Source organism: Lepisma saccharinum, chromosome 3 (assembly GCF_977018435.1).
Source record: "Lepisma saccharinum chromosome 3, izLepSacc3.1, whole genome shotgun sequence".
Classification (NCBI taxonomy): Eukaryota; Metazoa; Arthropoda; class Insecta; order Zygentoma; family Lepismatidae; genus Lepisma; species Lepisma saccharinum.
Window position 1 is genome coordinate 101895187 of NC_139231.1, and position 17149 is coordinate 101912335.

General features: G+C 34.5%; 1 protein-coding gene across 6 annotated transcripts in view; it reads right to left on the reverse strand.

Moving 5' to 3' along the window:
• Positions 1-17149, reverse strand: part of Ten-a (Teneurin-a transmembrane protein) — an 884426-nt gene that overhangs the window by 192692 nt on the left and 674585 nt on the right. For all 6 annotated transcript variants that reach the window (XM_083119054.1, XM_083119053.1, XM_083119052.1 and 3 more), the window contains one exon: positions 13862-14071. In XM_083119054.1, the coding sequence (XP_082975180.1) occupies positions 13862-14071 (210 nt within the window). The remainder of the gene's footprint in view (positions 1-13861; positions 14072-17149) is intronic.

The following is a 17149-nucleotide window of genomic DNA, read 5'->3' on the forward strand; positions in this document are numbered from 1 at the left end:
GTTTCCCAACAAGAATCCTGTATACTCTTCTTTCCTCTCCCATTTGTACCACATGATCTACACACCGAAGTCTTCTTGATTTAATCATTCTAATAATATCTGGACATGAATACAAATTATGTACTTCTAAATTATGTAACCTTCTCCACTCATTTGTCTCCTCATCTGTTTTAGGCCCAAATATTTTTCTAAGGATCTTATTTTCAAATACTCTCAATTTATGTTCCTTTTTCAATGTAAGGGACCAGGTTTATTTACTGTATTTAACTTTTATTTTTGTAATTAACAAAAATTAAAAGCTTATACTGTAGTTATTATATTTTTTTCTACCAGCTTATTTTGAAATTAATATTATTAGGTATAGTCTTTGATTTATAACTATATTGCTTTTTATCAATTTATCTAAGAGTACACGCAGACAAACACATGTGTACACACTTTTATGTAAATAGATATGCCTTTTTTCAATATTTTAGTATGAAGATTGCACTTTAGCTATTTAAGCAAGGGTAGGAAAGGTAGGATTTCTGAGAATTTGTTGCAGGATTTTGTTGTCCAAGTATAGATGAGAACTGAGCTGGGAGACTGTTTTGAACCTTTTCATGAGAGTTTGCATGTGAACTGTATGCAAATTGAGCACTATTGACTGTGCATGCTTCTAAGTTTTGCTGTTATTTCACATCAAGTCTGTGAGACTGTAGACAGTTTTCCCATCCCAAGTAGTTTTTATTGATTGTATTTGTATATGTTTTGGGGACTTAGCAGTTTTATGTTATGAGGCAGTTTGTTGTAGAATATTTTTACCGGATTGTTTTGAGATATTGAGTGTCTGCTGTTTTACTTGTAATTATTTTCCTTTTTGTGTTGTGTATTTCACTATATTTTGTCCAAGTTTGTAGTATTTAGAATAATTGTTATTGACTTGTAGATGTAGGGAGTAATAATCCTTTGCAAGATGCCCTATACTTTAGTCTGAACATTATTCTTAGTGTTCACTTTTGAAGCCTTAGTATTCTGGTAGTATTATTAATGTAGAGGTAAATTAGGCTGAAATGTAGGCATTTTTCTGATAAATTATACTAACTTAGTAGATTCGGCAGGTAGAAGTTGCATGATGGTTTACTGCTGATGATGTTATTTGCTCTTCTTATGTACTACGTATGTTGTAGCTTACTTGAGTAATTGGAATTTTCTACTGAAAAAGGATTGCTTGTCTATTTTATTCCTATGTTGTTGAGTTTGTCCATAAGCAAGCCATGATTTTACTCTATCCTATGCCTTGGAAGAATCTAGATATATTGTGTTTACACTTTTATGTTTCTCTAAGGTTTCTTTCAGCTATGTAGTTTAATAAACTGTGCTATGGGTGTGACTATTGATTTCTTTTTCTGGATGCCATGTTGGTTTCTGTGTATTCCTCTAACTGCTTGAATTTGACTTAGGTTGTTTGCTCTTTTTCTTAGATCTTTATTTGTTTATGTGTTCAGTATTTTTTGTTTTTTATTATTCTTTTACATAAAAAAATTCAAAGTACATTGTTAAAGTCAAAGTGTGTTAAAATTCAATTTTTCAAAGTTAAAGTTTTAAAAATACAATTTTCTAAAATTAATAATTATAATAGTATATTTTTGTTAGTAGAAGTTTATATACTAGAGTAAATTCTTTTGTTGTTAATGTAAAATTTGTTAGTTAATGTAAAATTAAAGTATTAAAAATCAATTTTTCAAATTTAAAGTTTTAAAAATACAATTTTCTAATATTAAAAGTTATAACAGTACATTTTTGTTAGTAGAAGTTTTTATAGTAGAGTAAATTCTTTTGTTGTTAAAGTCAAATATGTTAGTTAATGTAAAATTAAAGTAATTAAAATTCAAAAAAATAAAAAATACTGAACACATAAACAAATAAAGATCTAAGAAAAAAAGCAAACAACCTAAGTCAAATTCAAGCAGTTAGAGGAATACACAGAAACCAACATGGCATCCAGAAAAAGAAATCAATAGTCACACCCATAGCACAGTTTATTAAACTACATAGCTGAAAGAAACCTTAGAGAAACATAAAAGTGTAAACACAATATATCTAGATTCTTCCAAGGCATAGGATAGAGTAAAATCATGGCTTGCTTATGGACAAACTCAACAACATAGGAATAAAATAGACAAGCAATCCTTTTTCAGTAGAAAATTCCAATTACTCAAGTAAGCTACAACATACGTAGTACATAAGAAGAGCAAATAACATCATCAGCAGTAAACCATCATGCAACTTCTACCTGCCGAATCTACTAAGTTAGTATAATTTATCAGAAAAATGCCTACATTTCAGCCTAATTTACCTCTACATTAATAATACTACCAGAATACTAAGGCTTCAAAAGTGAACACTAAGAATAATGTTCAGACTAAAGTATAGGGCATCTTGCAAAGGATTATTACTCCCTACATCTACAAGTCAATAACAATTATTCTAAATACTACAAACTTGGACAAAATATAGTGAAATACACAACACAAAAAGGAAAATAATTACAAGTAAAACAGCAGACACTCAATATCTCAAAACAATCCGGTAAAAATATTCTACAACAAACTGCCTCATAACATAAAACTGCTAAGTCCCCAAAACATATACAAATACAATCAATAAAAACTACTTGGGATGGGAAAACTGTCTACAGTCTCACAGACTTGATGTGAAATAACAGCAAAACTTAGAAGCATGCACAGTCAATAGTGCTCAATTTGCATACAGTTCACATGCAAACTCTCATGAAAAGGTTCAAAACAGTCTCCCAGCTCAGTTCTCATCTATACTTGGACAACAAAATCCTGCAACAAATTCTCAGAAATCCTACCTTTCCTACCCTTGCTTAAATAGCTAAAGTGCAATCTTCATACTAAAATATTGAAAAAAGGCATATCTATTTACATAAAAGTGTGTACACATGTGTTTGTCTGCGTGTACTCTTAGATAAATTGATAAAAAGCAATATAGTTATAAATCAAAGACTATACCTAATAATATTAATTTCAAAATAAGCTGGTAGAAAAAAATATAATAACTACAGTATAAGCTTTTAATTTTTGTTAATTACAAAAATAAAAGTTAAATACAGTAAATAAACCTGGTCCCTTACATTGAAAAAGGAACATAAATTGAGAGTATTTGAAAATAAGATCCTTAGAAAAATATTTGGGCCTAAAACAGATGAGGAGACAAATGAGTGGAGAAGGTTACATAATTTAGAAGTACATAATTTGTATTCATGTCCAGATATTATTAGAATGATTAAATCAAGAAGACTTCGGTGTGTAGATCATGTGGTACAAATGGGAGAGGAAAGAAGAGTATACAGGATTCTTGTTGGGAAACCTAATGGTAAAAGACCAATAGGAAGACCAAAACAAAGATGGAGGGATAATGTAGAGATGGACCTAAAGGAAATTGGTAGGGAAGGAAAGGAGTATATAGATCTTGCTCAGGACAGGGACAGATGAAAGGCATGTGTTGCTGCACCCATGAACATTCGGGTTTAAGAAGGCTAGAGAATTAGTTAGTTATACATTAAATAAGCATTATATTTGGATTGTAAGTAGAGAATATATCAAATGTACAATGCATTGTGCGAAAACTGTCAACTTTGCATTATAAGCAGAAAATTAAACCAGTTTGCCTTAGAAATACATTTTAAGAATAGCCCAAAATAGCATGCGTAATAGAAAATTAAGAAAACTTTCTGATGCATAAAAGTACTGACTAGTGCTGAATGAATCAATTACTGTAAAATATTATTCTCTGATTCAAGTAATTTAACTGTAAACATTATCTTTTGTGTGTAAAATATAATTGTTAGTTGAACTGATAAGTACAAATATTAACTTTATACGCCTTCATACACTCTAAATAACATAACTTTGATATATAAATTAGTAACAATTTGTTAAAATTAAGTTAAACTGTAGAATTGTTTTCTTAAATAAATATAAAGTAGTAAAAATACTAAACAAATAATTCCTTCTTTTCCTATTTAAAGGATGCCAAACAGTGTAAACCAGTTGTTAGTGGCTAAATAACATAAAGTTTGAAGGCAGTAACAATATTTTTAAAAATACTGCTTTTTACCTAACTTTGTGAATTAAATACTAGTACATTTTGTCAAATTATAAATAAAATATACCTATTTCTTTGGTATTTGTACTAAAATAAAGAAAATGTTACTAAAACTTGGCTAGTACAGTAAATCTGAGAGTTTTAGCTTTATTTGTCCGTAACTGGATATAATTGTAACTTGTTACTCTCGCCAAACACAATCTTTACCTCAATTTTGGAAGCTAGCTGAACTTTAGCGTTTCGAATTACATATAGTGAAGGCCCCTATAGTGGAAAAATACACCCAGTCTGTAAAAATTTGGAAATGTTGTCTCCTTCTCTGTCGAACCAGACCAAGAGTGTTCTCAAGTGTTTCAATATATTTCTTAACATAACTAACTTTTCAAGAAAAGAATACCTTGTGCCCAGATAGCTTAGTTGGTATAGCGTTAGGCTTTTAACCTATCTGCCCAGGGTTCGAGTCCCTGTCTGGGCGATTACAATTTTTAAATTTTGTCATCGGATCATATGCAACAGTAAGTCGTAAGTAAGCTTTTAAGTTTCTCAAATATCAGCATCTTTAGCTAACAGTACAGCATAACCAGTATTATTATAATAGAAAAGTTCTGGTGGTAGAACCTACATCTACTGTAATATCTCTGTGATATTAATTTACATGCAGCCCATAACTTTTGGGACTGTTTCTCCTCCGTTACATTTCCTCGCCATTTACCCTTAGCGTCGCGATTAGCCTCAGAAGCAAAAAAGCGAAATCTTATATTTGTTCTTTTTATATCTCTGAATCCACCTATACTATAGAACTACATTTTATGAATTTTGCAGTCTTCCTGTTTGATCTGTTAAATAATCCAGTCAATAAAAATAAACTTGCATAGAAAAATCTGTTTTTCAGATACTTTAATCGGGTAATCTGCTTTTGCGTACTTCCTCAGAAATATAGTTCTTGCTACATTTAGCACCTGAGATAGTATAAATCAAAATCTAGTTAGTGTTGGCATGTGTGCTTCTGGTTCATGTAGTTACTTGAAAAAGCAAATATTGGTTGTGTAAAAAATAGCCTCCTTGTGAAACAATGAAAAATTAACATTATATCCTCATAGCATTAGTTGCAACTGCTTCTTGCAGATTAACAAAGCTCTGGCGTGTGGTCCTACGTCACCTATAATCCTTTGTAAGGTTCGTGTTGTCCTATAAATTGTCGATATACATGCTAAGTCCCTAGTTACAGCCTAAGCTTTTAGCTTCAATAAATGTATTTTAGTCCTCGGAGACATATATTGATCTTAGAGTAAAAAATAAACCTCGTATAATAAACCAAATGGAAATAACCCAAACGTTGATGCACCCAAAGAAGCCAGTAATACTTCAAAAATACCTTGAAAAAGGCTATAAAGCTAAATAATTCTTCTAGCATAGTAAAAAAGTTTGGAAAATGGACCTAGGCCCCTAAGCCGTCTGTTAACTTCGTCTTGTCCTGTGAATTGTCAATATATTGATAAATGGTTATATATTTTTTTAAAAAAAACAATGTTGGTAAGCGTCCAGTTATGGACCCATCGGTAAAGGGATTTCAGTCTTTATAGACACACAATAATTTTCGTTACACTAAAAATTTGGCCTCATATAAAGGCAAATAGTCGAAATGTTAAACATTTCGTGTACTTTATCCAGTAAGCCTTAGCTAGAAATACAATAACAGCGTTATAGACAAAAAATTAAGCAAGCTTTGATATTCTAGTGGCACATAATAAATATAAAATATCCTTTAAAATACTCTGACAAATAGTTGTGAGTTGTCTGAGATCAAAATTTTCAAGTCCTCTCTCCTGCATAAATAGGCTCTAGAATTCACTAAGCCTCAAAATAATATTGGGTACATAAAATAAAAAACAGATGGAGAGTGATGCTGATCGCATCATCTCCAAACAGCAAAAACAAAAATATATGGATGGAGTCCTACCTGATATATTTAGAAAACTTTACCTAGTATAAGAGTAACAAAATACTCAGCAAAACTCTAAAATATACAAACTTTCCTCCGTAGCAGGCGTAACCTGACCTAAATAAATACATATAGAAATACAAAACCAAAAATAGCATAGTGGAAATCATTAAACCATAATAATAATAATAATAATATATTCTGTGGCTTACATTTTAGCTAAAAGTACTTTCTCTTTAGTGTTTTTGAAAAGATTTAAATAAATACTAAACTCTAAGTTAAAAATTTGTAAATGTATATATGATACAAAACAAAATAAATAAAAATTAATACATACCCTGCAAAAAATCAGTAAAAAGTTGAAAACATCTCTTTGTGCATCCAAAATATAATAACAAATCCTTCCTAACTGGATTAAATTGTGTTATTTGAGTAATATTAAGCCTAAACTTGTAAAACAAAAGGGTAAAACTTGACGAAACACACTTCATGTGTACAAAATTTAATTCAAAACACATCTAAATTGAGTTATTTGAGTAAACTAGAGAATAATCCTGTAAACTTGGAAAAAATCTCTCTCTCTCTCTCTTTCTCTCTCTCTCTCTCTCTCTCTCTCTCTCTCTCTGTGTGTGTGTGTGTGTGTGTGTGTGTGTGTGTGTGTGTGTGTATATGGATATGTGGGGGTGTGTGGATGTGTGTGTGTGGATGTGTGTGTGTGTGTGTGTGTGTGTGTGTGTGTGTGTGTGTGTGTGTGTGTGTCCAAACACGTTCAAATCGTGTTATTCGAGTAAATATTAGGCTAAACTTGTGAAATAAACAAATAAAAGTTGAGAACACACACTTCGTGTGTCGAAAATATAACTAAAAGTCTTTCCTGAATAGTATAAATAGTGTTATTTTGCTAAAAAAAAACAACATAAACTTGTAAAATAATAAGTTAAAAGTTGAAAAAATGTCTGTGATTCCAAAATTTAATAAAAAATGTTGCCTGAATAGTACAAATAGTGTTATTTTGGTAAAAAATTAACATAAAGTTGTAAAATAATAAGTTAAAAGTTGAAAAATGTCTTTGTGAGTCCAAAATTTAATAACAAAATTTTGCCTGAATAGTACAAATAGTGTTATTTTGGTAAAAAAAATTAACATAAAGTTGTAAAATAATAAGTTAAAAGTTGAAAAAATGTCTGTGATTCCAAAATTTAATAAAAAAATGTTGCCTGAATAGTACAAATAGTGTTATTTTGGTAAAAAATTAACATAAAGTTGTAAAATAATAACTTAAAAAGTTGAAAAAATATCTTTGTGAGTCCAAAAGTTAATAAAAAATGTTGCCTGAATAGTATAAATAGTGTTATTTTGGTAAAAAAATTAACATAAAGTTGTAAAATAATAAGTTAAAAGTTGAAAAAATGTCTTTGTGAATCCAAAATTAATAAAAAAAATGTTGCCTGAATAGTACAAATAGTGTTATTTTGGTAAAAAATTAACATAAAGTTGTAAAATAATAACTTAAAAAGTTGAAAAATATCTTTGTGAGTCCAAAAGTTAATAAAAAATGTTGCCTGAATAGTATAAATAGTGTTATTTGAGTAATAATAAGCCTGAACTTGTGAAATAAACAGATAGAAGTTGAAAAAAATGTCTTTGCGAGTCCAAAATTTAATAACAAAATGTTGCCTGAATAGTACAAATAGTGTTATTTTGGTAAAAAAATTAACATAAAGTTGTAAAATAATAAATTAAAAGTTGAAAAAAAATGTCTTTGTAAGTCCAAAATTTAATAAAAAATGTTGCCTGAATAGTATAAATAGTGTTATTTGAGTAATAATAAAAATAAGCTGGGAAAATGTTTGACATAAAGTCAAAGTTTGGTAAAAAATATACTCAATAATATGTTAAATAGCACACAGTAACATAAATTTACTACCTAAATCAATAATCAAAGGGTCCTAGGTTCGTTACCTCGTGATAAAAGCAAATATTGAAAACTGTAGGCCCCGTCCCTGATAGCTCTCCCTTCTTCCTAGTACAGATTAAAACCCTTACGCTTCGTTCTCCTTGTTCAAAGTAAATTTCTCGCTCCAATCTAATTGGGTATCCCAAAACCCTTTGTTCTAGTGTTCTCGGTAATCTTGGCCTTCTTTGACAAAAACCTGTTCTAACATGCAAGCATTCTAGCCTAACACCCGCGCTAAAGCGTCCTATGCCTTGGGGCAACCCTGAGCGGAATATTAATTGGCGGCGGAAACAGGTTCTACAAGCGACGCATAGCTTCAGAGATTTGACCATTGCTGCACATTTTCAAACATCCTTTGTTGTCTGGATCAAACCCTTCCCATGCCCTACACTATTGCATACCTTTCTCCTGTTCTTGCGTACTAGTTGACCTTGGAAAAACCGGTTCTGAAAACCTACCGACGCGTTCTCTGATTGGTCAATCGGGTTCTTTGTTTGTTCTGACGTTGTGACGTCATTTGACCTTGAACGCACACTCCCCAAATTCCTTTCTCCTCTGCGCGGAGCGCGGAGTTCACCGTCTTCTGTCTAGCGTGTTGCACCATCGTGTTTCATAACATGATGAAATACATTATTACATAGTACTAATTAATAATATTGCATATCGCGGGTTCGAGTACCGGGACCGTCCCCAATCGTACCATTAACACCTGTACCTACACCCATTACCACCATTCAAAGCGGTTCATAAACCATAAACTCTTATTTTCAATATTATAAACATTAATATTAACATTTTATACATTACATACTTTGCAGTAATAAATATAAAACCATATGCATAGCGTTTAGTACCTCTAATTACCTTTTATATACATATTTTTCATAAAATAAAGAAATATATATTCATAAAAAGTTATAAACATGCAAATACATAAATGTAAAGTATTCTAAGTACATGCAAATAAATTCTAAGTACGTGCAAATTAATTAAAAGTCGTGCAAATTAGTTATAAGTACATACAAATTAATTGCGAATATTAAATAGCAACAGACGTTATCGTATTCCGATACTACTCATGAGGGAACAATAAACTTTGCTCTCTGGAATATTATCGTGCTTTGTTATTGAAAAGTCTTGAGGGAAACGAAACCTCGAAAGACTGACAAGTCCATTTGGCCGGTGCTTGGTGAAGTTCCGTTTTCTTCACTTCGGTGTGTCTTTAGGACTCCAATTCTAGGTCTTCTTCGATGTGCAGATTTGTGATTTAGCGTCCATTTCCACTTGTCATTCGGGAACATATTCGAACTTGTCTTTGTAGAACTTATTTGAGGTGGCACAGCGAAACTACTTGTTGTATGCGAAATCTTTCTGAAAGGAATGGCATGTGATATGCATGCTTAAGCTTGCAAATGAAGGATTGAATTTGACAATGACGTCACTTCAAAAAGGTTGAAAGGTTGGCCTTAAATAGTTTCATGGAGGCAACCAGGCACTTATCCAGAGTTGGAAGATATGTACATATCAACAAGTAGTGTCTTTTGAAAAATTATAATCTGATACAATTTACACAAAAATTCTGCAACAAAAAAACGAAATGGGTTTTCAGTTGACACGCCTTTGTATCTTAAAGAGTACACTTGTTAATATTTTTACTGTAATGACACTTTCAATTGCTTTTTATTGCAAAATCTAAATACTGGAACGCTATTTTTTTTTACGGTTTGTTAAATTCGATAGCTTCCTAGACTGGCAGTGAAGCGACGAAAATACAGCACCACAAAACTTGGTATTCAAGCTACTTGGACAACTTTGCGAGTCAGATCTTTAATAAAAGAAACACGATTTAAAGTTAATTATTTAAACTGAATGGATTGGGGAAAATGGCGAAGTTGTTTTTGTGAAGGGACAAACTCATTTGTTAATTACAAACTAGGCCCTCAGCAAGGCCTGCTTTTAACAGAACTCGTCGACAACATTCCAGCGGGACAGTAACACGAAAAAGAAAGACCTTTTCGCAGTTTTGCCGAACGCGTTTCATTTGTCTTTATTTTCGTTGGCAAGAAAACCTGCTGTGGCATTATATCCACGTGTTTGCGCCATTTCCGAACCCTGCCCAGCGCAAAGCATCAAATCGATACAAGTCGGGAGAGATAGGGAGAGTCAGTGTTGCCATATGCTAACGCCACAATTTCCCTTTTACACGCAATATATTTCCCTTTTCTTGCAAGGTACTTGTATTTTTGTTATTTAGCGTCGGTTTTCTGACTCTTTTTGGCTGGTCGCAACGATGACGATGAGTGATGAATAGATGCAATTGATGAAGGAACACTCGCATAGAGCACTGATACCCAAGCAGAGGCTCGAATCCGGGAACTTTGGTTGACCAGTTAAGGTACTTATTCACCGAGCCGCATCCCTTTCATGTAAGCAATTCACACCTGCAAACACTTTTTGTTTGTTTGTTTCTTTTTGCCCGTACAAGCAAATCTAGACTGACTCTACGGATTAAAATTGATTCCGAATCACATCGCTATTTGCCTCCATCCGGCATCCAACCTGGGACCCCTGATTACAAGGAAACAACGTTATCACTATGCCATCGGAGATTCTCGATCAAAACACGTGACGATCAGAAACACTACTTGGGAAATATAACAAAAATAGTGGTAAAATATGCTTCTATCATCCCCATGACCATTTGGTTTCCACCAATGAGAAATGCTGTATTTTTACCCCCCCCCTCCCCACCTTTCCGTCCCGCCCATAACAATTTCCACTTCAATCACTGATTTCAGTCAAATATATAGCAGCAGACGCCTGTATTCTAACAAGCACTACAAATCCAAATTCCATCGACATCATCCATTTTTTAAAAAAATCCCTTTCGGCGACAGATAAATTCCCACGCCTCGTGAGAACATTCCCGTTCCCCTGGCAACGCTGACGCTGAGAGTTGTCTCGTCCCCAGCGAGACGTTAGAGCATTACCCCATCCCCCCTTTCCAATTACTGGCGGAGACCAACTCTTTCTCAAAGACAAATAAATCTCACCGGACTTCCTACTTGTGCGACGTTCGACACTTCGTCCACTGCGAGGCATCACGCTGAAGACACGGATGATGTCCTCCTCTCGAAAGGATCTCTTGCTGCGGCACGATGCTCTAGGCAGAATGTATTTAGAAAAAGGAAAACTACTTCCAATAGGGTGATTCAAATATAACAGCGTGAGATTGTCACTGTTTCTTCTTCACTCGCCGTTTCTGGGCATGTGCAATTTCATTTCAGTGTCATAGAGACAGGTGAGTGGAGAAGGTTACATAATTTAGAACTACATAATATGCATTCATGTCTAGATATTATTAGAATAATTAAATCAAAAAGACTTAGGTGGACAGGCCATGTGGCATCAATGGGAGAGAAAAAGAAGAGTTTACAGAGTTTAATTGTTGGGAAACCTGATGGTAAGAGACCTGTAGGAAGGCCAAGACGAAGATGGGGGGGGGGGGATAACGTTGAGATGAACCTAAAGGAAATTGGTAAGGATGGAAAAGATTGTGTTGAGCTTGAACAGGATAGGAACAGATAGAAGACTTGTGTTGCTGCAGCCATTAAACTTCGGGTTTAAGAAGGCTAGAGAGTTAGTTAGTTTGTCATAGAGTAAATCTGTAGCAAATGCAGATGTAGAAATTTCAGCTAAAAATGCAGGCTCGAACAGGACTCGAATTCTGGTCGAGTATGCATTTTTTCGCTGGAATTTTAAATAGTATATCTCCTGTGTGTGTCAAATCGTAATGTACAATGTAATACAGATGATATTTGGAATTGTGTAATGTGAAGCCTACCGGCTTTCGAAGCATCTGAAGGCTGACATTCCATATGCCCAGGATTAGAGCGCGCTACCCCTATCTGGGGCGCTGGCATTGAATATTTTTGTCAACATAGTGCGAAAAGAAAAATAAAGTGTCATACATACTGGCATGATACAGAAAATACATACATAAGGGATGGGTGCGTGTTTTGAAACTCCCCCTGCCCCTCGTTCGAAGTAGGTGTTCGCCAGTGCATCTGTCGATTTCTCTAGATGAAGTCATATGAGGATACCTAGCGTCAAAGATAGCTTCATGAGTCTCTTTGGTAGAGTTTCAATTGCTGTTAGCATGGTTGGGAAAAAAGTTAGTTTTCTGCTTCCATACTTATTGCATTTATTAGTTTTCTATTTTATTTTCAAGTACGGCTATGCCTGTGAGGTAAGCTTTACCTTTAAGTTCACTTTATGCACAGACAGGCTAATCGGAACTGGATCTACAGTTTAAAGTGAAATCCGAATTACTATGTGGCCTCCGCCGGGTATCGAATCCGGGCTCCTTTGATTACAATGCGACTAGTCTACCACTACTCCGCCAAGTAAGTGATTTCTTTAGCTTGTTCACTTGGACAATGTCTTATTTCCTCAAGATGTTCTGTCGATGGTTATCTTGGTGGAGAATTGAATGTGGATTGTGCATTTTGAAACAATTTTTTATGCAAGTGGACTACATGTAGGCATATAAAATTTCCAATGTGTAGCATTCCACTACTTGCTGTTTATGGTACGATGAAAATCAATATTCACTAATAAAAATATTGATAATAATAAATGAAGGAAAGTATTCAAGTATTGTAGTTTGCATCAATACATAAAGCCAACTATTTAAAAGTATGCAGATAGTTACATGAAGGATTGTAAGTTGATAATAGCAAAGATCCTCATAAGCATTTGCCAGAAAATTCATATTTACAGATACAAGATCGAAAAAATATTGTTCCAGGGAACAAATACGAAGAAAATAAGGCAAGCATGGATGAAGTATCACAAAAATACAATGAATGTGAATTTGACAGAGATATTCGTGAATGTTTTCGACCTATAACAACGGTTATGAAGCAGTTCATGAGAATTAAAGTTGTGGCCTTCCCCTTTCTATTTTAGTCCTAAAATCTGCAATACAAATAGCGTTAATTCCGTAATCATATTTAGGAGATTTACCATTGTAGCAGACAATTTCTCTGTACATTTTTATTTATCGCAGAACGATTTTTCGCACAAAACAATGTTATATCCAACTGCCGACGCCATTACCATAACATGACCGCAATTTCCATTACTACTCCTTCAATCTCAAGTTATGTACAATCACCTGGTATTCCAAGTTCAGAATAAAAGTAGGCTTATTTAAAAATGCCAAGAGAAAAAAAAATATTAGTGGATCGTGCAGTAACGAAAAACGTGTTCATATGATCACGCTTACTTAACTTAGATTCACATTATAATCCGAGAAGGTAAACAAATGGAAATTGATAATTCATGCAGCTTAAATCAAGTTTTCATAATCGTATCAAACAAAGATATGCTTTATACCCCAGCTTTTTTATTATCCGCCGCAATATTTCGTTAGAAGTTTGCATGATATAAAATAACATTTGGTTGCTATGAGAGCAACATGTGTGGGATTACTAACACACGATGTCGATTAAGAATTCTGCTGGATTAGAATAGTAGAGAATTAATAGTGGAAGAAGATAAAACAGACAAGTTAGAAATTAATTTAGAATTACGCATATTATATATATATATATATATATATACACACACACACATTGTATATGTACAGTCATGGACACTTCTGGGTTATAATGATTCCATTGAAAGTTAAGGGAATCCACAACCCAGAAGTGTCAGTGACTGTACGTAGGTATGCATTCGGTGCAGAAAAATGTTGCCAAGACTATAAATTAAGTTACACTGTACAGCAGCCCCAGAAGGGACAAAAAGAACTGGCAACTGTGAAATCTAAAGGATTTACTTACCTTCAGAGCAGTCCGTCCCTGTCCAGTAGTTGTCGCAGACGCAGGTGCCCGTTTCGAGGTCGTAAGTGCCGTGCTCCGAGCATCCGGGCAAGCACTGGTACACCTGCTGGTCCACCACGCTGCAGTTCACGCCTTGCCAGCCAGCCTTGCAGTAGCAGCGGCCAGCGACGCACTTGCCGTGGTTGGAGCAGGTGGGGTCCGTGCAGTCCACTGCAAAGGCAGAGGGAGATTAGGATTTCAGAAGCAAAAACAACAATATACCATTAAACCGAATAGCCTGAGGACCATAGTCTTGTCTGTCCCTGGAATCTGTAGAGAAAGGACGCGCATAACGGAAGAGAAGGGGAGAAAGCGAGTTGGCGGAGCAAAGCAGTGAACGCTGCTGCAAACCGCTGGTAGCTGCACTCACTTATCCCCTCTCGAGTCACTACTTGCGCAGAGACTTGTTTTCGTTCGCTCTCTCCAGAGATTTCCGGGACAGAGTATAGGATGCAGGCAAAGAAACATATTTGGTTGTGATTTATCGTAATTTTATTATTGATTATTTGTTGCACATATTTGTGTTAATACTATAAATATGAATAAACATTTACTGGAATCAATAGGTCATATCAGCGGCGTGTTGGCATTCTCCCATACTATAGTGTTCGATTGAAAAATAAATGTTCTGAAAGGATTATACCTCCACAGAGTATCGAATCCGGGACCACTTGATAACAAGTCAACGACGTTACCAGTACTGGCTTCGATTTCAAGTGGAGGCTAATTGTATAGTGATTCTGCTAAACTTTAAAACTATAGGTCTCCTTTAAGATTGCGTATTGTAATCAAGAGTTCCGGAGTTCAAACCCCGGTGGAGGCACATATAGTAGTGTTCATATTACACTTTAAGCTGTAGGGCCAGTCCCGATTAGCCTATCTGAGCATGAAGTTGCAACAATCTTCGAAACTTTTAATGTAATTTTACCGGGTAAAACACATTTAACAGGCATACGAAAGTAAATAACTGTTTTTGTGTCCCACACATTGTTTATTCTTGGGTATAACCAGGGGTAATCTACACACACACAAGTTTAAAATTCTCTCTTGCAACTGCAGATGCTTTTGTTGTTCCGGAGACGGAGATTGTTGTTACAGCAAGTAAAGCCCGGAGGGCGGGGGATGTGGAGGGGAAACAAAATAGCTCTTTCGTAGCACACGCATAATGTTGTGTAATTCGAACCGAGATAGCTAACATTACTCCCTCTGTTCAGATGTTGTGGAACCTCTTCGTAGCCGGTCCATTAACACAGAAAACGTTGGTGATGTTCTTTGTGTCAGACCTGCTAGAGTCGAGTTTCAAACTGTGAAATGAGTTGTCTGCAAACAAAGTTACGAGGAAACTTTTGTCATTTAGTATGTACGCTCAACGGATAAAGCCGTGGTATGTTTTAAAGGGGTATATCTGTTCGCAGTATGCACACACATTTAGAATTAAATTAGTCAAAAGACTCCCAAGATACACTGTTTTAAAAATGCACTTGACAAATTGTAATACTGCATTTCTTTTACATTCACAACAGTTAATATTAACTGTGTTTTATAAGGAAGGAAGAAATAGCATTCGTACTGCTACTAGTGATTAATATAGGAAAGAATGAACGTAAGGAATATTTTGGAAGCGATTGAAACAACTGATTTAAATTGAAAGTTAACAGAATTTTATAATTAAGCGTCAGATATTAGATAATTAACATAATCCTTTAAAATAGGCTCCAACTGCTAAAATTTGCTTGAAAACTACAAAATACTATAAAAGCACTAAAAAAAGTAGAAACATATAAGAACGGTATACAATTTGATGTAATATATACATTTGTAATAATCATGATTTTATGTATGTTTCACAGTTATAGTAAAAGTGTTTTGCACCACGCCACGAAGGCATATAGGGGGTGTGGAGTTAGGGCCCCACACTTTCTTGATCACAGACGAAGGTGCGGGTGATGTGATCAGCCTACCCCGAAGTGTTTCCTTCAGGTACTTATACGAGGATGGGTGGGCGCCGTTTGAGCGAGTGGAAAAAAATCCCTGATATCTCCCGCTGCGGATCGAACCCGAGTCTCTCGCATAGTAGTCAGACGCCCTAGCGACTGAGCTACCGCGGCTATAACACAGTTATAGTGCTTAACCTTGTTTATGCACTAAAAGTATATAAATAAGTATGAAAAACAGATCTATGTCAAATGAGATTAAGTAGGAAATGTTTTTACATAATTGAGTTACGGCAGGTAAATCAATATTATGTTTTGCAGACATTTTCCGCGTTTGGTACATTTAAACAAAATGTAAAGTGACCCAATTAATGAGAACTCTTGAAAATGCATGAAAGCAGTAAACTTGGCTTTAGGAACCATTTTGGAGCATTATAAAAGCATATTTTATTTTCTCCACGTTTATTCCACCCGGAATAACAGACATTTTGCCTAAAGTCGGAGGTCTGTGTAGGAGTTTCTTTCTGAAATGTAGAAATATCATGAATGTACTTCTCGAAATTGAAAACTGCACAAAACAACCAATTAATAGGTTTCTATTAATTGAAACCTCGCATGCCGTATTTTTTCCTATATATTGCGTATGCATATAATTGGACGTTAATTGCTTGAAATCTAATTTGATGTCGAATGGAACGCAAAACAACACTATTCGAAGTTATTTCTAAAATCAAACTATAAGATAATTAAGACTTCCACTTACATAAATCAGTTGTATAAATTTTCCACTTTGTTTTCTGCACCGAAGCAGTGCACTGGAGGTCCATTTATTGGCAACTCGGTCAGAAACAAAACAGAAATGAATAGCAGCGTATCAGTGTTGCCAACGTTTAATGAGGACATTCCTTCCTTTACAACATGCTTAATGATAGAATATGTAAATTTATATGCCGATGTGGGGCTCTAAAATGAACTCAATTGAACTGGAACTCTATAAGCATGATACAGTATATTAAATATCACAGTTTACATATCTGTTCGGCGGGATATAGTTATCCTTGGTTGGGATATGTCGTTCAGAACCAGAGGGTGGCATGGTTCAAGGAGGGAAGGAAATCACTCATCTCTCTTTTAGAGGCCTGGTGTTCGCCAGGGTTGGCGCTAGTAAACATACGATATGCTTATGTATACAGGGTGCAGCAAAAGTAACTTCCTTTTAAGTTAATTCTAATCTTTAGTAAATGTTTTGTAATAATTACAGGTGTTTAAGTGCAGTTAGAAAATTACAGTTCAACAATACCATATGAACATAATT